Source organism: Kwoniella newhampshirensis, chromosome 13 (genome assembly GCF_039105145.1).
Source record: "Kwoniella newhampshirensis strain CBS 13917 chromosome 13, whole genome shotgun sequence".
In the NCBI taxonomy this organism is placed as follows: domain Eukaryota; kingdom Fungi; phylum Basidiomycota; class Tremellomycetes; order Tremellales; family Cryptococcaceae; genus Kwoniella; species Kwoniella newhampshirensis.
In genome coordinates, this window is record NC_089966.1 from 42997 (window position 1) to 66004 (window position 23008).

Here is a 23008-nt window from a genome sequence, read left to right on the forward strand (position 1 = left end):
ATTACGAGAAGGCTACAACTTGCGTGCGAAGTGAGCTGTTAAGCAGTGGGACTGCAAATATGGGAAACATCGTGCAACAAGACAACCCTCACGATGAACCTTCACCATGCAACTGGTTCATGATATCGGATACATGCAGCAAAATACCTATCCAAACCCTAGTTGTCGAAGACCTTGTATCTAGATTGATAGCCACAGACAAGCTCCCCGAGAACGAACCCTGGACGAAGTATGAGTGACTGACTGGATCATCTGCTGTTTATAGCGGAACACAACACTCACCAATCAAGAAGTTGGCGATCCTGCCAAGGCCGAATGGGATATCGACGATGATGACATCGGCGCTGTACATGAAAAGTAACATTTGGATGGGGTTGGGTGCAGCACCGGCCATAGTCCGAGAGGAGAGGTAACCGTCTGAGGTTACATGCTCCGTTAATTTACAATCGAACACTCAACGTAAAGTATCAGTAAGCTTACAGAAGTTATGTACTGAAGGAAGGACAAGGTTGACCTTTGTCAGCATATGTTTATCCCTATCTCCGTGCGTACAGGCTCGAGGCGAAGCTGTTGCCTTGTCCTACTCACCAAACGTCTCGTCGAATCCGGGATTGTCACCTCCTCGGACTGTGATGTTCACATCCAGATCTGTGCCGGAGGACACCTCGTTCCAGAACGTGTGAGGTCGGTAGGGAGGGATGACGACTGATTGTCCAGCTTGCAACGTCCCTTCTTTCCCATCGATACAGTAAGCCAGGGTACCGGAATTCTGAGCAATGGTGTACAATGCAAAACTGTCAGTCCGTATTTGTGATTCGAGGTGCGGTGCAGTATCAACCAAGGTGAGGAGGACTCACCACATGGAAAGTCTCGGCTTGGAAGAGATGGTAGTGGTAGGGAGGAGTAGCGGTGGATCCTCTTCCAGAACCAGTATGGGGACTACCAGCTTTGAAGAGTTGTCGACTTGTGAAGTGATCCGCGTCGCCCGAAACGTACCAGGTCTACACATGCACCACGACCAGCAGTCCGAGTGAGTCGACTGATCCACGCTCATTTGCAGGAGCGGACAGGGAGCAGAATGGGAACACACCTTGAAGTCTCCGCCGAAATACTCCCATCCTCCATCTTCGTCGACCTTGGGTCTGGTGAGCGAAGGCTGGAAGCGGAGACGAGTCGTCAGTCCGGCTCCTCCTGTGGTCACTATCGACAACGTTTCCTGCGACGTGTTGTCTGTAAATAGAAGGTAGCGATACTCACCTTAGGGATCATGAATGAAGCTGCCATTGTGTTTCTGATCGATTGCTTTTGGAGAGGTTGAGAGACGTGGTGAGGTCAGTGTCGGATATCGAAGTGAGAGATGGACGAATGGAAGTCTTCACTTTTGAGTCGAAGTACAGGTCGAACTGATCCAGGTCAACCAGCCCATGGTGGATCAATCAGAACCCATCTTCTGCTCATCCTATCAGAAAAGATAAGCGGTAAGGATGGAAAATGGACAATGGTGGGCCGTCGGACGCGGCCGGACGCGTTTGGTCCGGTGCCTAGGTAGCGATATGTAGCGACCTTTTCATTGCCTAGTCGTCGACATTGATGATGGTGATGATATGCATGAATGATACCGCATGCAAGAAGAATGCATATCAGATTGGCAGTGACCCATACGAGCAAAAACAACAGGTGAGTGAATTCGCTCATTCTTTGTCGAGATACAATATCGGGGAAATCGTTGTCTCTTCACAGCGCTAACAAGTAGTAGTGAGGTTGCAAGTCCGGGAAGCAGCTCGACATGAGCAGAGACTTGTACGCTTGAGTCTGTAGAAGCGTCGTCCGACTCAACTATCTTGCTCCGAGCGATGAGCGATCTGTCATAATGCCGTTTGAGCTAAGGTCATACAGAGAGATACGCGATCTTTCATCTCATGATGCCGAGAAACGACGATGATCAAACACCTCAAGAGTACCCCGTGACTGGTCAGGCTTACGGGGTCGATATCGGTCTCATCCGAATCATCCCAGAAGGGGGACAGCGCCGGGGGCTGTTGGGAAGACAGGGACAGCTCTGCTTCTCCTCTCTCTCGCCAAGACAAGGAGAACGATACGTCCGTCGTCCTTCCAACGGTAGGTATGAACAGATGTGAACCCGTGACAAGCGACGCCTTTACGGCTTTTCACTGCGGATGGATTGGGAGCACAAGTGCCTAGACTAGTGTGGTGATTGATTGCACTCTCTTTACAGGACAGTGGTCATGTGATTCTCACGTTATTGGCGCCAGTGAGCATACAGAAGTGATCATTCGTAGCGACGGTTCCCGCACTGGGCAGATCCCCCTCCGATCGAGGTGTGAGGAACCCCCCAGCTATACTCCGTTCTTGACTGTAGTATCACGCACAAGGACCCAGTCTCACCTTCTGGTCGGGACCTCTCATCACGTTGATATTGCTTGTCCCGAGTGACAATTTCCTGTAACGTAAACTGATTGAGTCGTATCCGTCTATGCATGAGAAGAGGGAGTTAGTTTCTTGACTCATGTCCCGTCAACCCCCAAAATCGACTCGGGTCTGTAGGCACGGATGTGATTGATTGTGAACATTTTATTAGCGTAAGATGGGACGGTTCCTATATGTTTCGAGCAGACTCTTGGCATCTGGGATGGAGGGGTTGATCCTAGAAGTGATGGCAGTAGTATGACGTCCAGGTTTTGTGTCCTCGGAGGAGGGATCCCGTTGGATGTACCGGACCGGCACACTCGGCCATGTCTGTGTTCATCATCCATCCCTTTTAGCACAACGCGTCTTTCGTCTTTGCCGTCGGACCGAAGCTGTGTCTATATCGTTATTCTATTTATTGATTGAACGATTGATTGAAACAGGTCCGGCCGATATCGTGAAGGAATGCTCGACCCTGCGCTTTTTGTTCGGGGAAAGGTACGAGGTGGAAGGGAAGGGAAAGGGAAGGGACACGGGGGGATGCTGTTTGATCAGGGTTGATGGGGCCGAAGGGGCCGAAGGAGGGGAAGCAAGTTTCATTCAACCCACTTGCATCTTGAGAGAGAGAGACCACTGAAAAGGAAGCCTCTCCTCACGACTACTATTTTAAGGTCGAAGCGGTGTATAAGAAGCTTCCACTCCATTCATGCAAATTCACCCCCACCTCTGTTCCATTTTATTTCGTGACCTCACGTCGTTATCTTCGCGCACTCGTTACGGTATAGGATACCACACCCTATGTGAGTTCACCTGGTTTCATCATGATCTACCTCAAGTCGCGTCTACAGCACATCTACTGTTGCGAGTATGCTATCGGTTGATGAGTGATAGCTAGCTGACCACAAGTTGCTTTTCCTCGCTGCCTTCATCGCCTCCTCCTATGACTTGGAAACCTGAAAACACATGTAATCGCCATGTCTAACAAATCTACCACGCTGCTTCTTTCATATGGCATACATGTAGAAGCCAACACAACCCTACAAAATGCTTACTGTCGCTCTCGTCTCCGTTCTCGGCGCGCTTTCTGCCGGTGAGTGGAATGACAACAATCTCCTTTGGCCCTCTGTGATCCACCCACAGGCGACCCGCATAAGCCCTTTATCCTATTGTAGTGTATTACACATCGCTGACTTGTCGCACAAATAGCTGCCCAAATCACCCCCCGTCACATGTCTCTTCTCCCTCGACAGCTCGACGCGTCCAGCATCCCTTCCGGCTGTACTTCGACCTGTTCCGGCATCCTCACCATCTATCAATCCTGTTCGGCGAGCAACACCGCGCAGTGTGTGCAGATCTGTCAACAGAGCAACTTCAACAGTTTGATCGACTGTATCGATTGTATCTTCGCCAGTCCCGGGGTGGACATCACTGGCTCGGAGCAAACCCAATTGGACAGCGCTATCTCTCAGTTGCAGAGCGCCTGTTCTTCAGCTGGTTCAGCCGTCACCGGGTCTCTCAAGTGAGTCTTTGACTGCTGGTGCTGTGCGACATCCGAGGCTGATGATGGGATTGATCGCTGTAGCATTAGCGCCGCTGGTGCCACCGCCTCTGGATCGGCCACCGCTTCTGACGCCGGCCTCGTCAGCTCCGTTGTAGACTTCACGACCGCCCTTTCCGGCACTACCATCGCCGCCGGTGGATCTTCCGTCACCTCTGCTGCCTTCTCCACCACTACTCCATCCACCGTAAGTCTTCTGGTCCAACCCCCTCGACGCTTTTGCCCTCTGCTAATTATCGTTCAAAAAGACTGCCGCTGCTTCCTCGGCTGCCGCTACCTCCGCTGCTGCTACTTCGGCTGCTGCTGCTTCGGCCTCGGCTGCTGCCGGCTCTGCCGCCCCATCTTCTGCCCCTGCTAGCGCTGCTTCCCCCGTCCTTAACCAGGGTCTCATGGGTGGTGTCATCGCCGTCGTCGGTGTTGTTGGAGGTGCCATGATGATGCTCTGAGCTGAGGAATAAAGAGTGGTACGGTAGACGCAATGCCTGCGGGCTAAGAAGGTATTATTGAGTGATTTATAGGGATAGAGAAATGCTTGGGTGCGATTGTGTCCGGTCGGCAGATGCGGGCGGGAAAAGATAAACGACATATTGGTGTGGTATGTCAAATGATGTGCTTGCGAGCGGCCATACACTGCTGTGTCTAGAAATGTGCACCATGGCGCAGAGTAACGTCGTACACAAAACTTGTGTGTGAATGACCTCTACCCAACACGTCATTGGACGAACTCCTTAGCAGTGACAGTCGTGGTGACACTTTTTGAGACCGAACGGCTAGTGACACGGCGTCGAAGTGCATCATCCAGAAAGAACATGCCCGTTCTGCGACGCAGGTAAGGGCGCAGTGTTGACGTATCATGCATGAAAAGATTTGAGGTATGAACTGGGGAGGAGACATGGGATGATATGAGGAAGTGGAGGCGTATCAAAGATTAACTTTACAAGATCTCACTGGAATCGTCATCATCATCCTGTTTCGTATTTTGATCCAACACCCTCTACCTACACCTTGACCAACCATTGTATTATACATCTTGAACGACTCCCTTCCGCTTGCCCTCGTTCCCTTCCCCCTCGCCGGTGGATCTCTCGCCGACGAGTCACACCACTCATGCTCCCTTTCCTCCAAGCATGGCTCCTCCTCCCAGTCATCGCATGGTTGGTGTCACCCGTCAGGGGGATGGTGGATTCGCGGAGGCTGGAATTGAGAGAGGAGACAAGAGCCGTGAGTGTTGCTCGCACGTCTGGGATATCATTCTGGTGAGAGCTGTCAAAGCTGACAAGAATGTATTGTGGACCGATCAGTTGTTCAGACATGGCTTCGAGGGGTATATGAAGTACGCCTATCCAGCGGTGAGCTTTGTCTCGATTATGCAGTCTTCTGTTCTGTGTTCGAGCGGACCGAGATTACTGGCTGCTGATCGCTGCTGCTCAACCCACTGTGCTTGGTTGCTCAAATCACTCTAATTAACCCCATTTGTCCACCTTGCCTCTGCGATATGCTCCTTTGATGATATAATGATCATCTGACACATTACGACTGTTCTCCCATTTAGGACGAGCTCCACCCTCTGACGTGCTCGCCGCTGCACCGATCGTCCGACCCCACAGATATCGGCATCAACGATATCCACGCCAACGTATCAATGACATTGCTCGACACGCTCTCTTCCCTCCCGATCATCCACCCATCGGCTTTCCCGAACGCTGTTCATCTCGTGGCTACTAGAGTGTCTTTCGACCAAGATGTCAAAGTCCAGATCTTCGAAATGACGATCCGAGCTCTGGGAGCACTGTTATCGACCTACCAGTATCTGGACAATCTGCCCGAAGATGAAGTTGAACAAGCTCATGTTCTGGGTCTGGGGTCGGGGAAGGAAGATGGAGGCATTTGGAGCCTTTGGTCAACTGGGTCGCAGAACAACGAGAGAAAGGTCAATGTGAAGCAGTATCAAGGGAAGATGTTGGAACTGGCACATGATCTGGGGAAGAGGATGTTACCTGCCTTCGGGACGGTGACAGGTCTGCCATACGCCAGAGTCAACTTGCGCCATGGGGTCGAAAAGGGAGAAGGTATAGAAACCTGTGAGCGGGTCTGATGCGTCAATTGCCGAAATTGTACTAATCATGGTGGAAGAAAAGGTACTGCTGGAGCTGGAAGTCTGATTCTCGAATTCGCTTTGCTCTCCAGATTGACAGGAGACGACCGTTTCGAGGTGTGTGGATTAGGTCTCAGTGCTTTCGTCCCGGTCCAGCTATTCAAGCATTTTTCTCGACTGATCATCGACATTTTCGCAGACACTCGCCCAAAGAGCGTATCTCGCCCTGTGGAACAGAAGATCACAGCATGATCTGCTAGGTAATAATATAGGCGTAACTCATGGTCATTGGCTCATGCCCGGATTGAGCGGAGTAGGGGCGGGAATGGACAGTTTTTTTGAGTATGGGATGAAGGCAGGAATAATGCTTGGTAAGTGCTGCGCCATATGGGTGCAAAGGTCTGTTGTCCAAAGATGGAGACAACGAGACGTTCCGCTGATGGCAGATGTGATTAGACGACGATCTGTATTACGACATATTTCACGATTCTTATGCTGCTGTGCAAACTCATGTGCGAACTCAAGACGGGTTTATTGTGAGTATAGACATTCTCAGTCGCTTCCTCTCCCTCAGCGGGCCAAGTCTGGACATCGTTTCGCTGCAGAGAAGCCAGCTGACCACAATTTCGACCGCAGTACCGTCCTGTCCAAACCCGGTCCCTCCAGCCAGCCTCGCCATCAACGATAGATTCCCTCTCGGCTTTCTTGCCTGGTATGCAAGTCTTGGCAGGTGATGTCGAGTCAGCGATCAAATCACATCTCGTGTTTTGGAATTTGTGGAGAAAATACAGTGCCATACCGGAAAGCTGGTCTTGGCGTGATGGCATGAAGAGAATCGAGTGGGGTGGTTGGCCTGGCCGACCGGAATTTATTGAATCGACTTATTATCTCTATCAGGTGGGTAACTGCATTGCTTTCAGCACCTTTGAGAGTAGCATACTACAGAATCACGGCAGCCTGGCTAATTGTGAGGTCACCTAATGTCCTTTTGAAGGCTACCAGAGATCCGTTCTATCTACGAGTCGGCGAACGGGTTCTGGCTGATATAAAACGACGGACAAAGACACGATGTGGCTTCGCGACGATCAAGAATGTCATCACAGGCGAGGTATGTCCAAGGATTCCAGTGTGTCGTGAAGTGAACACTGATCATTGCTGCAGCTCGAAGATAGAATGGAAAGCTTCTATCTTTCGGAAACACTGAAAGTGAGCTATTCACCTGCATCCTCTCTCTGTCAACTCTTCTTCTCAAGACCGAGGTAGCTGACTACCTTCCGCTGCGTGCAGTACCTATATCTCCTCTTTTCTGATACCCCTTTCCCTAACTCCAACAAGGTCTTTACGACCGAAGGTCATCCCCTATTCATGCCGACAGATCTCCTCCGACCGCCATCTTCACCCAGAAGAGCGATGCGCAAAGGTGAAAATCCAACTTGTCCGCTCTACGTACCAGCTACAGTCGGCGGATCGTTGTCAGCGTCCGGCGTAGAAAGACCGGGTTTGGTAGTTGGAATAGAAGGGAGGGGTGAGTATGAGTATGCGCGAGGAGTAGTGTTTGGTTGGGGAGGAGAAGGACTGGAATTCGCAGATGAGAAGACGATGCGGTGGGAAGGTGGAGTTTGTCGGATTCCTTCGACTCCCAAATTTGTGAGCTACGTTTCGTCTCGCCATTCCGCATTCCTGCCGGTGTGTACATTCCGCCGACATTGGATCTTTTAGGCTTTCGAAATCAGTCTATCGCCCCTGAACTCGAGCGATCCTTTCGATACTACCCATATAGCACCAGAAGACCCTTCCCCTGGAATCGACAAAGTGGATCAGGATCCAAGGTCCGGCGACTGGCTGATACACGATATTGAGGGGTTGAGATTGGGTGTGAGATGGAGGTTCGATGGCAAAGGTTATGATGTTGCGAGCAGTGAGTGACCCCGAGAGGGTCATTCTGCGTATGATTCTGGTCGATGCTGATTCGAGGTATCTTCTCTTTGCCAGTCGGGCCTCATCGTGTTCGACAAGGGCAACAAGTCCTGATCACCGATCCAACAATGCTGAATCATCTTCCAATCGTCTCGTCAACACCTTCAGATCTACCCACCACACATCTCCCACCAGAGGTCATACTTCGTTTCACAGCCTATCCACGCGATACTTCTCCCTCTTTCACTAATCAGCGCGATAGCAAAGATCAAGGTGGAGGAGAAGAAGGATCGCCAGATCAAGGTCAGGTATTCTTACATGCTCTAGGAGCCACGGCTCTGTTCGGAAAAGATTTCGGACAATCGGCTCGATCAACTTCAGCTGGAACGGGGGAGGGATGGCAAATCAGTGGAAAAGGAATCAGGGTGGTGATTCCTACTGTCGTCTCTGAGATAAATTCGGAGACGTATCTCGATGGGTGTTCGACACTCGACCGAACGGTGTTGGATGTGGAGTCCGAGTTCGAGTCCGATGTTGAAGAGAAGGAACAGGATGACGACTTCGTCCTTGTTCTGATCCGAGGTGGATGTCCGTTCTTGGACAAATTGGTGAATGCCAAGAAAGTAGGGGCATCAGGAGTTTTGGTCATTGGTTTACCGACCTCAGCAGATGCGGACCGAGCAGACATCCCGGGACATGGTGATGATGCGAATGGCGAAGAGGACGGATGGGTAGAAGAAGGAGGATTGATCCGACCGTCTGCGGAAGAGAGTGATTTGTCAATCCTTGGGACAGAGATGTTGGACGATATAGGGATGGTGTACACGGAATACATGGTAGGAGAAGTGATCAGAAGAGCGGAATTGGGAATGGGAATGGGAATGGGAATGGGAATGGGAATGGGAATGGGAATGGGAATGGGAATGGGAATGGCAGGCGACGTGAAGATGAGGGACAACGTGATCATGGTGGAGATGATGAGTGTGGATGGAGAACCTTCTTCTTCTTCTCCTTCTTCTCCTTCTCCTTCTCATCCAACAAGTGAGGGGTTTGAGACACGGTCAGAGGAAGGACGCAGAAGGGAAGAGGACAAGGTGAGAAGGGAGGGTAAGTTGATGGTTGGAGATTGGGAACTATGGAATTTGAGAGTCATAGAGAAACCTCCGCCGTGAAGAGCCTAGATGCATCGTCAGTCTTCAGTACGAGATATAACGGTCAATGTCGATTTGAGTACTCCATCCATTGGGAGATCCATGCAGAGTGGATCGTCTTTGGTATCTATCACCATGGCGACGAAGCGCTGCATCGTGGTACAGCGCATCGTGCTAGCTTCAGACCGTAGCGCACACAGACACGCATCCTGCGACCATCCTCACGTTGTCCGAAACCCCGCTATCCGATTCAATGCATGATTACATCCCTTCGCTACGTCAAGCGCCTCTCTCAACTTCAACGAAAATTTACTCCGAGAGCTTGGCCTTGAGCAAGTCCTTGAGGGTCGCACCGTCCTTGGCGAAACCTCGGATTCCCTCGTGAAGCTTGTCGAAAGCCATGACGTCGTCGAAGAGGGCCCATCGGAACTTGGCCTCATTGTCGAGGTAAGAGACCTTCTCGATAGGTTCTTGGTTGGCGGAAGCGGCGTCGAGCTTCTTGGGGATAGGAGCGCTGTGAGGTGATTGGATCAGTTGTGGCCGACGAGTGTCGAAAACAGCACCTCAAACTCACTCAGACTTGGCCAACTCTTCGAGGAGCTTGGGAGCAATGGTCAAGAAATCACAACCGGCCAAAGCGGCAATCTCGCCAGTGTTTCGGAAAGAAGCACCCATGACGATGGTCTTGTAACCGTGTTGCTTGTAGTAGCTGTGATTTTCATAGTGACTCGTTAGCTGGTGTACAGGCATACCGCTATGCTACGCTTTTCGCTCACTTGAAGATCTTCTGGACGGAGACCACTCCAGGATCCTTCTCACCGGCGTAGTCGGCATCGGGGTTAGCCTTCTTGTACCAGTCGAGAATCTGAGTAGATCAAATTAGCTTCTAGTCTCTTAGTCGTTAAGAAACAAGCCAGACTCACTCGGCCGACGAAGGGAGAGATGAGGGTGACACCGGCCTCAGCACAGGCAACGGCTTGTCCGAAACCGAAGAGGAGGGTGAGGTTGCAGCTATGATTCACCCAAATTAGCTCGGATGATCACTGATTGACATGAGATCACTCACTGGATACCCTCAGACTCGAGCTGCTTAGCGGCCTGGATACCCTCGTAGGTGGAGGCGATCTACCCGCAATGTCAGCGATTTTTGCCATTGAGCAATTCGGGAGTACTGCTCACCTTGATCAAGACTCGGCTCTTGTCGATACCCTGCTCCTTGTAAAGGTCAATGATTTGGTGGGCCTTGTTGATAGTGGCCTCTGCGAAGTTCATGAAACAAAATCCAGGTCAATCCTTCCTCCTTAGTGAGCAGGCTGGAGCCACTCACGGGTGTCGAAGGAGAAAGAAGCATCAACCTCAGTGGAGACTCGACCGGGGACAACCTTGAGGATCTCCTTACCGAACTCGACGAGGAGTCGGTCAAGAGCGTTCTCGCATTGAACAGCAAGGTCACTACAGGTTGAGGAACAAGGTCAGTCTCCACTTGACGATTTGTTTGCGAGAGGAGGGGTGATAGAAGCCAAGCAAGTCTCAGAGATGTGTAAAGAAGCAGGTGAGATTATGGAGGATTTGAAGACACTCACCCGCCCTTCTCCTTGCCGTAGGCGACAGCGGGGTCGATGAGCTTGGCGTATTGAGGGAGTTTAGTGGCCGCGAGACTAAGCGAGGGTAACGATACGTCAGTATAAAACACGTATGACGAGGAATCCCGTTTTGGAAAGTCGACAACAATTGCCGCTGACTCACATCAAGGAAGGGTTGGTGGTAGCATCTTGGGGCTTGTAGGCGGCAATGGACTCGAAGTCACCAGAGTCGGAGACGACGGTGGTCCCGGAGCTGTGTGTAGTAGGTCAGCAAGTGAAAAAGAGTTGAAGAAGCAGGTGGCGGAGTATCGGTACGGAAAGGAGGTCGGGTGGAGTGATATCAGTCGTCCGTGAGAACGACGTCGCTGAAAAGGTGGAGATGAGCAAGAGTGGACATACGCTTTGAGAGCATCAAGAGAGGAAGGCATTGTTGATACTTGTGAGTAGGTGGGTGGGATGTGGATGTAATGAAAACTAGTTACTGTTGTTTTGTAAAGTCGAAGAGTGAAGAAAGAAAAAAGTTGAGATGGAAGTTGACGGAAAGAGTTGTCGGTTGTGGTGGATAATCAGTCGGTGCAAGAGAGACTGACTGAGAGAGAGAGGCTGTTACGCGAGCAGTGAGAGCAGAGTGAGTGGTAGTGATGACGATTGCCGTAAACGGAGTCGAATACTCACCGAAGCGGTCCGACTTTACCGATATGTGGCACTTTTCTTTCCTCTGTACGTTCATGTTTTAAAACCTTGTCTACGTGGGTCACAGATTCAAACAGCTGGTCGTCGCATCGTGGTGATGAGGGATGCTGACGGTGTGCGCATGCATCTCAAGCTGACGCTGGGTTTACACCCGTGGCACCTATGAAAAATCCCCATACTTGCTCGTTGATCCATCAATCTTCCGTTGAAAGATATCCACTGCCGCGATTGCCGTCAGTACGTAATGAATAGCAAAAGAGTGCCGGACCGGAAATGCAAGTGGATCTGTAAATCATTATTGGGGGGAGGATTCTGGGAAATGGGGAGGAGGGGGAGGGACGCTAAGCCCGTGCATGGGCAGAGATATGACCATATCTTATCACGGACGTCGAGTGGAAAGCGACTTCTCTGCCCTTATTACGGTCACCCTTGAGATGGGATTCTCCCTCTTTGCGACTGCTCTGGCCGGGACAGCGGGAACTGAAGCATTTTGTCAGGTCAGACAAACCACTCTGTGGCGGCCCAAAGTGCCACATCCCATATCGATTGGCCGCCAAAGTCCGAAAGACCGGGAATGGGATTGACTCGGTGAATAGGCCACCCTCGTTTCAGCCCGTCCGTCGCCACGTTCCTGTTGGTAATCGATTGAAAATCCAGACTCAGCAACAACTCCCCGGCAGCAGAATGAGATGAAGGAGGCATGGACGAGCAAAAGATATGACCCAAAAAGACATGCCACCACCAATGGCGGATGATTGACGAGAGGATACATATGTTACCCGCAGATACACACTTGACAGCACAGCATCGTATGTAAACACACCAGCACTGGTGCATGGAGAAAACGGACTAAGAGCAGGGGAAGAGGATCATGACATCAAACATGGTCAACAGTTGAGAGATATCGATAGCCAGAAAACATTTTGCCTGTGGGACGAATTGTTTTCTCCCTGAGCACGAGGTTGAAAGAGTGGGCGGGAAGAGAGAGAGGAGATGAATTTCAGGGTTGTTTCTTCGAGCGAGGAGTCAACAAGGAGGGTTAATGTTCCGTGGGATGTGTCAAGACAACATGAACAATTTTGGGGTCCTTTACTCAAAACAGCAACAACAAAGAGCTTTCCCGAGAGTCCGTAATGATGGATGGATTGGATGAATGGACGGATGGGACTTGCATGCATCGATCTCTCCATCAGCTTTTCATACTCGCATCCATCAATTGATCTCTGTCACCGTCTCTAACACTCACCACTCATTAACAACATCGACATTCATTTTCAGTTGAAACTTCATTCGCATAAGCGCAAAAAGGACGGAGAATCACCAACGACACCGCAATTTGAAACGGAAGCGGGGGTAACAAGCTCAACGGCAGACACGAGATTTAAGAGTAGAGGCGATCAAAGCGTGTTCTTCACTCTACCAGCAAGCTCGACCTCATCACTCAACTGCTATTCATCTCATCGTCATCGACAACAACAGTACCAATCTTCAGTCCCTTCTCCTACGGATCTCCATTGTCCCCTTCCAACACACCTCATACAACAACTCACACCGACCGTCGAAACTACCCCTCGTCAGCATTCCCTTGACCCAAACAGCGACATCCTTTGATAGTTCTCAATCGCTCCACGCTCACTTGATCATCCACATCTACTTTGCTTCGACTAGCAACAGCAACAACAACATCATCAAAGAGGTTTCTGGATACCTTCATCACATTCCGTTCGACTAGGAGCATCAGGGGAAGTCAAAAACAGTGATTTGTCCCATAAACCCGCCCGGTCGACTTTGTGAGTTTAGTTTCATACTCGGAATATGTGTCTCAAGAAGAAGACATGAAGTAGCAGTCTGCGTGCTTTTGACCAAGCCACTTTGTCGTCTTCCTTCTCCTTCTCTTCTACATTGCTGGGCAAATGGTCGTACCTATCTCCTTCACAAACTTTTGATTCAAGCTGTATGAAGACTCCTCGCTGACGATACATCATCACCTTCCCTTCTCTCCTTCACACTCGCGTCATATACGTACCGACGAATCATCTCCTCCGCGTAGATTGCTCACTCTCTTTCGACCGTAACACAATGATCCCCTCGTTTGCTGGCCGTATCGGCCTCGCCGGGGCTTCCGCCCACCATAACAATGCCAAAAGGACCGTTGAGAAGCGAGGTAAGTGAGAGAGTCCTCACAGAATGGAACACTGCACTGACTCTTGATCGGTCCAGCTTGTAATCTCGCTGCGGGCGGTCTTTACCTCTACCCTAACGCTACCACCGTCGTGGACGCGACTCAACCTTTGACCTTCAAGTGGGACACCACTTGTGCCGTCTCCACCCCCACCGTCGATCTCTATCTTTACGAATCTTCCGGTCTTATCAAAGCCTGGACCAACATCCCCTTCACTGATGGACGATACCAAGTCAACCTCCGACCGAAGTGGTGGAACGACACCACCACCGCCCAACTCCAGATGAGCATCATTGACAGTGGTGCTTATTCTTGGGATACCTCTTCTCCTGCTGGTCCCGTCTTTACAGTGAACTATGCTGCTTCCGCCATGTACTCTACCACTGTTGTCAATGGTCAAGCCAAGACTTCCACCGCCGCGGCAGCTGCCACCCAAAGCAAGGACGCCGTCTTCGAAAACGTTTCCAGCACAAACTCTGGTGACAAATCCGGTATCTCCAAGGGTGCCATCGCTGCCGCTGTAGTCGTTCCTCTCGTGGTTCTCGGTATCCTCATCGCTGTTGCCATTCGATTCTGGCGGGCAAGGGAGAACGAGAAGAGGAAGAGATGGTCTCAAGCTCTTTCCACTCACTCCAACCTCGAGTGGGAGAAGGGTGCTCAACCAGGAGAGAAGCCTCACTCTATTCTCGGACGACCTTCCATCGGTGGTCGACCCAGCATGTCTTCTTACGGCGGAGCTGGAACACGACCTACCTCTTCCGTCTACGCTGTCGAGAACAACATGGCTGGCGCCGGTGCTGGACACTTGGTCCACTTCAATGGACCTGGTGCTGGTCTTCGATCCTACTCTGCCGACAACGTCAGCTCTTCAAGCCAGCTTCGAAGCTCGGTCGTCATGCCAGATGGGGGAGTCCGTCAATCTCGAATCAGTTTCGCTGACACTGCCAGACCCGATCGACGATCTCGTTTGTCTTTCGGTGGTGATCTTCGACCTGCTGTTCAATCTTCTCTCGGTCGTCTTCCTGGCGCTTCCAAGTCCGCTTCCGAGCTCAACACCCCCAACCGAAAGTCTGCCGCTTATGCTACTGGATCTGCTCTTGACGACGGCGATGAAGAGGACATCAACGTTTCCCCCTCTCAACTGCAAGGTCCTCACGGTTTTGCGGATTCGGACATGAGACGTCTTAGCCAAGGTCAACGAACAGGTCGAAGGAGTTTCATGTCATTCGGTGGTGGTGACAAGAGGAGGGAGTCGGTCGCTAGTGCCTTGTCGGCCGATGACTTCAAGTCCGCTGCTAGTGCTCGAGGAAGTGTTGACGAGCTTCGTGATATGGAGGCCGTCATGCGTGAGTTTGATACCTTCGACCCCTTGTGTCGATGCTAATGTTCGGTGCTGCAGTCATGCGACGATCGATGATCTCTCAACACTCCAATCTGCATCCCGATTCTCCCAACCCCGCTTACGACTCCAACGCTGTTGAGGTCGTCGACAATGAAGTCCCTGCTCTGCCTGCCGCTCCTTCTCCGGTCGCCGGCTCCAGCACTGTAACCTACGGTCCTGATCAGATGCTCGCCGTATATGCTGCTCGAGGAAAGGTTTCTCCCTCGACCACTCCTTCCACTCCTGCCTTCAACACTGCCCCTCTCGCTCAGAACATCGCCGTACCCAAACCTACCGCCACTCGACAAAACTCTGCTATGAGAGTGCTTACGAGTCTCGGCAAGAAGGTCAACGATGACGCTGCCGCCATGCCTCCTCCCGCTGCACCTGCACCTGGAGACATGCGATCCTACGTTCATCTCAACCGCGGTACTGTCTCATCAGCGGTCGTCGACGCCCTTCCTCCACCTGGACCCCGAGGTGTCACTTCGCCCACTGGTGAGCGACCCTCAAACGGTCTCAACATTCCCGGTTCTGCCACTCGACAAAGTGGGATGAGCGATGGAAGCCGATACAGTCAGGAGGTGGAGGATGACCAAGTCGGTGAGGCCAAGTAAGAAAATGTAAGCGTAGGAAAGTGGAAGCTCTATATCAGTATCTGTATTCTTTCTCTCATCTCTTATCTCTCTTCACACCTGGACAATGTGCATATTCACTATCTTATATTTCTACCCCGTTATATGGTTCGATACCCCCCTTTCTCGTGAGCTGCAAAAGCTCTTTCCACGGGCTGCCGTTTTTGGTCTCGTCTCTTATCGTGAATCAAGTCCTAGTCTGATATGATCGAGATTACTTGCTAGTCGAGTTTGAATGCAGATCATGTTGTGGAACAGGTTGTCCGCGCTTGAACCCCGCAATCTGTGCAAGGGACAGCTATAGCGAGGTGCCGTCTTCGACGATATCGGCTCTGACACCTTATCCACCTCCACTGCTTACTCCTCGATACTGATGCTGCGATTAAAATACGTGCCTCAGGTTGGATTGTGTTGGACACGTTTCACACACATGATGGAAGTCTGCGGCTATTCACTCTGACTTCTGACTTGCATGGCACATGTCTCAAGTTTCTATCCTCGACAACATTTGCACAGACGCGAAATACCTGGCATGTAGCGCGAGACAGGACCCGACGAGAACGCTTTATGGGTTCCCGATCGCATAACTTACTGTAACTAAAATAATGTACACAGACGATAATTGACAATGAAGAAGTCAGACTATAGCACAAAGCACAAAGGAGGACAGACAGTTACCGCGGTCAGAAGAAGGATCCGGGACGGTCGTGTGATTTGACTGCCAGTCCACTGGACTTCTGATGATAAGTTATAAGTTACGTGACCAAGGCTGGCATCTCAAGTGTGGTGATTGACCTTGCTGAATTCGGAGGGACACTTGGCCGAAAGATGAGGCTGTCAACATCTTCCAAGTGCCGAGTGTGTCTGTGTAGGAATAACTATCAGATCCTGCTGTAGGTCGAGCCTGCTGAGAAGCTTGTACATGGACCGAAGGGCATTCGTAAGGATTGGTCATTATGGAGAGGGGAACAATGTCCTCGGAGTCTAGTCGCTGCATGAATAAGCTATACCAGTGACGTCGGAAGCTTTTTCTGGGGGTCCAGTGCATCCATCGTAGTGGTGTAGAATCTCGCTCGATAACGATAACGATGGTTCTTGGACCGGATGATCAGAAAATTCTTCATGAATGGTATTATCGACGAGAGGAACGGAATGAACACGTTTTCATGGGAAGAGATCTTGCCCCTTTTGAGGAGGGAGGTTTGGGACCAGACGAACGGAAGATACCTCTGGCAGTTCCTTTTGCTCCATTCATTCTGGACCAAAGTCACGCTGGTGTGAGAAGGAGCCTTGACCTGGATAGTGAGATCGTTGCCAACCCAGAATTGCTCCAAGTTATCGAACCGCTTGCTGGTGGGTTACTAGTCTTTGCTTCTCCTTGAGGAGGATCCCAAGTGTGCACAACGGTGTTTTCACGTAACGTTACACGGACTCTCTCATCGTTGTGATCAAAAAATTTGTCACCATCGGTAACTTAGTCCATATGGTCAGATCGTCGTGACCAAATTGCTGCACAAGATCGACGAGACCAACATCAGACCACAATCAAGGTCGCTGTCGACCGCAGCCACTTCTGTGTCTGCCTGCCGTACTCGCCGGCAAGCTGCTGCCAGCTGGGGAGTAAGACTTCAATTGCTTTAGTGCGTGGTCTCTCAGCCGAGTGTGGGTGCGTGATAGACAAGTGTGTGATTGAGTGGGAACCTCTCTAACGACTTTCGACGTCCAATCACGACGGTAAGTGATGTGAGAGAGGACGGCGTCGTCCTTGTTTCAAGGGCAGTCTTGCCATTGAGATAGAGTAAGTTACAACGAGGATTTGATCCGAAAGAAAGCTTTTACCCCAACCACATTTCATACCTGAGTTAAACTTATACCTGACCAAGGGCCTTCCTGTCCCTGTTGCGATGACCGTCACGCGAGGCAGACCAGGTGCTCCTTTGTCTCGATGAGGTCAAACAGCCGGTAAGTTAAGTTACTCAGTCATCTTCCATCGTCGAGTGTCATGAGATGATCACACTCGCCATGAATGATGTCAAACGGTTACTCATCACCGTCCGTTATGGCTTCCCTCAGCTTAGTTACCGCACTCTACAACGTCAGGATGAGACAGATTCGTGCGTCCGCTGCCTTTGATTAGTTTACTGTAAGTTCGTCTTTTCTTTCGCCCAAGAAACCCCAACAAGTTTGCCACGTTGAGCAGAGACCAGCATTTCCTGGTGACAGTATACTGACAACAAAACTTGCATATCGTCAGCGTCGGCCTTCGGTCTAAAAGTGAACCTTCCTTTCAGCCTTGTTGGGCTTTCTTGAGCCCTTCCACAGCGAAAATTCGCAGAGTGGTTCACATCTGTGTGCACCTCTACTTCATCTCTGAGTCTTCGTAACTTTTTCTGCGAAAGTAAGCCTTCGCCGGCGGGGCTTCATCGGTGAGCCTTCGTGTGGTGTAGCCTTCGTCGATGGGCCTTGTTGATGAGCTTCTTCCACGAACCCTCTTACCTTGCCCGAGCAGTCATTGACCAGCCGTCCTTTGTGAGCCTTCGTCAACGAGCTTTGAAGTGTCGGTTCTCTTTTCCAAGCGGCTTTCGCAGTACAGTGTCTCATGGACTGTCCTTACTGCCTCGTCCCACTTTTGGATACAAGATTACTGCTCTTTTCGATCAATTCTGTGCTAGGTACTTATCACATTGTACCCTTCAACAGGTGTCACTACTGCACCAAGGGCTTGCTCGTGAGGCAGGCCGAAATCGATCATATTGTGTTGTGAAGCCTTGAAGAACCAGGTTTCAATAATATTATTCAACGGTCTAGCCTGCAGAATTTGACAAATGAACAACGGAGAGACGGTAACATCATGCTAACATCATGCTCTGCATATGGTCTTCTGAGCTATGCTCATGTCTGCATCTGTCCCTCAACCGAATGATTTTCCAACAAACTAGCAAGAAAACAAAATATCATGGCCATCATCCTCTCGTTCCACTAGTTTATCATTGATCTACAGTCAACTATCCCTCAAGCAATAATCTAATAAATCGTCTTCTCTGATGTCTCGTATGATCCACAGTGACTCTGCCAAACACCGCAGGGCACAGCTTGTCGACTGCAGGGACGAACGTTAGCGAAAATCCCTAGGTCAATAGTCGTGGCAGATGACCAGGGGACTGTACCTACCTAGATCATAATTTTGCTCAACGGGTTGACCTGTCGTCGTTTTGCTATCAGATTTCGGCCGTGTAATAGCCTCTGATGCGCTAGAATGTACTGAGGGTGTGGTGGAAGACTTCCTTCGAGGCGAAGAGAATGCAATCTCGCCTTGGCTGTCCTTCTTCCTTAACTCGATAGCCTCGCCAAGCGATCCCACAGCAGGTGATCCTCCTGTCGTTTTGTCGTCGCCAAAAGATATCTCATCCAATTTCTTGCTCAATTGTTCATCGATCGACTTCTTCGGTTGATCTTCGGTCTCAACGACAGTGTCGACGGGGTCGCTGACCTGGGTGTCTCCCGGTTTGGCGTCGTCGTGTTCAGCGATGACCGGACCCGGCTCAGTTACAGTTCCTGAAACATCGTCCGCGCTCGGTAGCGATTTCTCAACTGTCTTCCCCTCCTCCGGCTTGCTGTCTTCAACTTTCCCACTTGCGCAGAGCTTGACAACGCTCATCAAACCAATCAAGACCTAGAGCCACAACCATCGTTAGCACATGATCTTGACTCCCTGGCCACTCGCCGTCGGCTTCGGCTTCGAGCGGTAGTTCAGGAGCGGCGAACTTACATTTGTGTGGATCTGTGGGACCCCCTCCAACACAGCAAATGCAGCATCTCTGTCTTCCGCCTTCAAGCAATCCGCATGATGTGAAGTAGGTAACAGCGGGGCTGGCATAGCCGCGAGCAAGTGAAGCAGCGACGAAGCGACTTGTTTTTCTCGGCCTGCAGGTAAATCTTTACCCGTATCGATACACTGCGGGCCAATCAATAGTCAGTTACGTATCATTCCTCCGGATCGATGAGCCCTGTCATAACGTACTTCTATGACGTCTCCTACCTCTACATCCTCAGTCCATAGCCCCTCTACACCAATTCCCGTGGACATGAGACATTCCAGCAGTCTCCAAATATCTCTGACAGGTCTTATTGGAGCTTCACCGTTTGTCCCTGAAGGTGCAAGTGGACGAGCTAATACCTTGCGTTCCGATAGCGGAAGCTGACGTATGGGTGAGGGGAGTGTTGACAGCACATGCAGAGGGAGTGATACCACCGATGGGAGGTATGTAGCTTGCACTGTAATGAACTGGACAGTGATTCCTCAGTCACTGTCGTGGAACAACTAGCGCAATGACAGGCCAACTCACTGTGTCCTTTCCTCCCGCGATTTGCAGAACCAAGACGTCTAAGAGTGCCTGTTAAGTACCACACTACCGTGGAAACGCTAACAGCTCACCGTTGACATCCTCCCCGAGGGTCAATTTCGCAGACCAAATCTCATCGACATTGACAATCACCCTGAGATCCAGATCTTGTCCTGGTTCTACCACAGCAGAAGCTGGGAACGGCCATATGAAAGGTTTGCCTAACGATGCGAGGTGTCAGTAAAGGACCTGCATATGGGAAGGCTTAGCTCTGCTCACAAATCGGCTTGTCCGCAGAGGGCGATTTGAAACTGTATACTGCAGGTACTCTGCCAGTATTGCGAAGCTTGATGCTCCTTGCCACAGACTGCCGATATCTTTGTGATATGTCAGTGTTTACGCGATACCCTGCACCCGCTCTTTGGAAGTATGCAACCCACCTGACATCTCCAAAATCCAAACTTGTCCCTTCAATCTCCAGGCTCGGTCTGTATATCTCTTCTAGCTTATCTAGCTCCTTTCTTATTCCAGCTAACTCAATGCTCTGATTACCCTCATCCACTACTCGCGCTTCCAGTGTGTAGACAGCGCTGACAGGTCTGTGATCTGACCACAGGATCTCATGTGACGTGTATTGTTGGCACGAAATAGTTGGAGGTGGTGAAGTTGTGATTGGCGGAAGAGACCACAGGATCCGGTCTGTATAGGCTGGAGCCCGACGAGTATCAAGAGTCTTGCTTCCGTGAACATATTTGAAAGACCTGCTCAAGGTAAGTCATAGCTAGGACGGTCCGCGACGACACTCACGGTGGGAATGAAATGGGGTGTTCGAAGAAGCCAGCGAAAGACTTTTCGGAAGCGATATCTGTTTTCAACTGACGGTCCGCTATCAGCGTGAGTGGCTATGTTACTCGACCAGAACGATTCTCACTTGATCTTTTTCGAGCAGCTCATCCCATTTTTTGTCCTCGACCAGCTTCCTCACATGGTTGTCCGGTAGGTCCACGCGGTAGTTGAGATCTCCCATCCAGAACTGTTCCAGCGCAATGTCAGCGATCCCATCTCTTACGTCATGATCATGCCGAGTTGAGTTACCAAGGCGTGAGCGTCTTCCTGCCCAAGAAGCCTGTCCTTGTTTTCGGGCCAAAATTCCTCGAATGCAACGACAAGATCTTCTTCGCTCGGTCTGGGGAACGACAATCCGGTCTTGAGGGTCAAGTAGTCGTTCCGCCGTCTCTCAAGCGCCGTAGCGAATGCTGCCATGTCTGATGTACCCATTTCAGTATAGGCAGGTGCAATCTCTAGGCGTGACTTACGTGCGTTGACGAAACAAAGCGTCGTATCATGTACTCTCAATCGCACTGCGACACCCTATATGATGCATCAGTCGTGATGTAAGAAGGCAGACAATGTTACCAACAGCTTTGTTACCCTATATGAGACCGTCAGTACGAAAGCTTGTCTCAGGAAGCAGGTACTCACCCCAAAGCCTAAAAGCCCTATTCCTCTCTCGCTGGTCTGTACCCGACTTATGCGCTCCTTCAAACTCTTACGGACAAAAATGATCATCATCACACCGACGTACTGTGTTCTTACGAGCTATTCTGGGAGTCAGTGTCACCCGTAAGAAAGGAAGAAAAGTCAACCACCTTTTCGAACTCGTCCGCCCTTGGACCAAGTCCATTCAACAGCGCCGTCTCCCAACTTTCTGCCCGGTCATTGCCTTGAGAAATAAGCAAAGCTTGACCTCGAAGGTCTAGAGAGGGACGTCAGCTGGCACGATGTATACCGTGCGCAAGGCTGACCTACCAGCTTCCTGGAAACCGAATACAAGCAGATCTTCTTCTCCGTCGCCGACAAGCGGCGCTAGCTCAAGCGTGCCCTTTGGCGGAATCTTATCGTTCACGTTGTAAGTTGCGACCCGTATTCTTCGCATGGACACCGTCAGTAGGGGCTCACAATTCGATCCAGCAGACGACAGCACTCACCGGATATCAGTCTTTGTTGACCATTTCTCCTGCCTGGTAAACAATCGTTTCCTCATGAAATCCGTCCGGGAGAAGGAAGGGAGATAGGGATCTGGGCACTCCTCCTCGTCCAGGCCTGACGTCGCAGAGACCAAGGTAATTGCAGTGGTAGGCGTGTCGGCTGTGAGTGTCACAGCTAAGACCGAGCTATCAGACTAAGAATGATATAGACCGCGAGTCAAGTGAAGCACTAACTGGAGTCAGATGCAGAGATATTACTTGGTGTTGTAGTCTCCGGTGAACCGAGATCGTCCACCTCATCAATATCATCTTGAGGCGTTTGAACTGGGTAGAGCTGGATCCAAGAGTGAGTCAGACTGCGAGGACTGGGTGAGGAGCCTTGACGTAAGGATCAGCAGACAGTCAATAATCGCCGAGCCTCGCCGATTACTTACAGGCTGCATCGTTCAACCTTCTCAATTCCGCTACGAGCTTTTGTACTTTCGCCGATTGCGTCGCGGAGATGCGAAGCTCCAAATTCGTTGCGGCATAACTGACGTACAGGGTGATGTCTGGATGGTATCCCTCAGTTCTGTGATTCGTCTTCCTAGAGGATACTCACGAGGCTTAGCGCTTTGAGCGAAGAAGGAGGTTGAGGGCGACGGAGGTGTCTGTTCCAGTCTGTGTTTGAAGCCTGCCACGACAGGGATGATGTACAATAGACTAGCCGATTCCGACGATGTCGGTGGAGTCATAACGAATATTCTACAAGTTCGATGGAGAGACAATCAGTTTTCTCCCTTCTGAGAACAAAAACATCCCACTTGACTCACGCTGCTTCATCGCCCGTCTCAGTCTTACTGCAGACCAGTAACGCCTCCGCCCTGACAAAAGGCATATACCCTGTCCTCACTCTGCATGATTGCGTCGCGACCACTCGCTCGGCCTGTCGGAACAGGGCTGTCGGGTCAAAAGTGGTGGCGGAAGGAGGAGTAGGTTGCGCAGTACCCAGGAAACTTCGACTGGACAGTCTTCGTGGCAGAGATGGAAGCGATGTCATGATGCGAATGCGTTCC

The 23008-nt window shown here is 50.8% G+C and overlaps 6 protein-coding genes across 6 annotated transcripts; 3 read left to right on the top strand and 3 right to left on the bottom strand.

The window, feature by feature from the left end:
* Window positions 1-158: 158 nt before the first annotated feature.
* Window positions 159-1284, bottom strand: IAR55_006004 (uncharacterized protein; the record flags this gene model as incomplete). Its single annotated transcript, XM_066949091.1, has 6 exons — window positions 159-220; window positions 283-417; window positions 589-769; window positions 858-1001; window positions 1091-1156; window positions 1258-1284. 6 exons carry the CDS (start codon window positions 1282-1284, stop codon window positions 159-161), a joined length of 615 nt encoding a protein of 204 aa, XP_066800099.1.
* A 2187-nt stretch (window positions 1285-3471) lies between these two features.
* On the top strand, window positions 3472-4431 carry IAR55_006005 (uncharacterized protein; the record flags this gene model as incomplete). Its single annotated transcript, XM_066949092.1, has 4 exons — window positions 3472-3517; window positions 3634-3946; window positions 4010-4172; window positions 4234-4431. 4 exons carry the CDS (start codon window positions 3472-3474, stop codon window positions 4429-4431), a joined length of 720 nt encoding a protein of 239 aa, XP_066800100.1.
* A 661-nt stretch (window positions 4432-5092) lies between these two features.
* IAR55_006006 (uncharacterized protein) lies at window positions 5093-9169 on the top strand (the record flags this gene model as incomplete). The annotated part of the gene is made up of 12 exons (XM_066949093.1): window positions 5093-5206; window positions 5287-5334; window positions 5538-6066; window positions 6124-6197; window positions 6280-6451; window positions 6537-6616; window positions 6717-6977; window positions 7075-7188; window positions 7242-7286; window positions 7368-7727; window positions 7800-7998; window positions 8073-9169. 12 exons carry the CDS (start codon window positions 5093-5095, stop codon window positions 9167-9169), a joined length of 3093 nt encoding a protein of 1030 aa, XP_066800101.1.
* A 288-nt stretch (window positions 9170-9457) lies between these two features.
* Window positions 9458-11159, bottom strand: IAR55_006007 (transaldolase; the record flags this gene model as incomplete). Its single annotated transcript, XM_066949094.1, has 10 exons — window positions 9458-9662; window positions 9723-9857; window positions 9925-10013; window positions 10072-10159; window positions 10215-10273; window positions 10328-10407; window positions 10476-10600; window positions 10732-10806; window positions 10895-10984; window positions 11131-11159. The coding sequence occupies 10 exons, from the start codon at window positions 11157-11159 to the stop codon at window positions 9458-9460; spliced, it is 975 nt and encodes a 324-aa protein (XP_066800102.1).
* A 2344-nt stretch (window positions 11160-13503) lies between these two features.
* On the top strand, window positions 13504-15604 carry IAR55_006008 (uncharacterized protein; the record flags this gene model as incomplete). The annotated part of the gene is made up of 3 exons (XM_066949095.1): window positions 13504-13588; window positions 13645-14952; window positions 15006-15604. 3 exons carry the CDS (start codon window positions 13504-13506, stop codon window positions 15602-15604), a joined length of 1992 nt encoding a protein of 663 aa, XP_066800103.1.
* A 3023-nt stretch (window positions 15605-18627) lies between these two features.
* On the bottom strand, window positions 18628-22992 carry IAR55_006009 (uncharacterized protein; the record flags this gene model as incomplete). The annotated part of the gene is made up of 20 exons (XM_066949096.1): window positions 18628-18722; window positions 18794-19295; window positions 19392-19577; window positions 19644-19907; window positions 19969-20006; window positions 20058-20186; window positions 20245-20342; window positions 20406-20726; window positions 20773-20840; window positions 20897-20998; window positions 21061-21230; window positions 21282-21336; window positions 21448-21564; window positions 21615-21721; window positions 21775-21893; window positions 21954-22128; window positions 22188-22331; window positions 22388-22504; window positions 22555-22697; window positions 22766-22992. 20 exons carry the CDS (start codon window positions 22990-22992, stop codon window positions 18628-18630), a joined length of 3177 nt encoding a protein of 1058 aa, XP_066800104.1.
* Window positions 22993-23008: the final 16 nt, after the last annotated feature.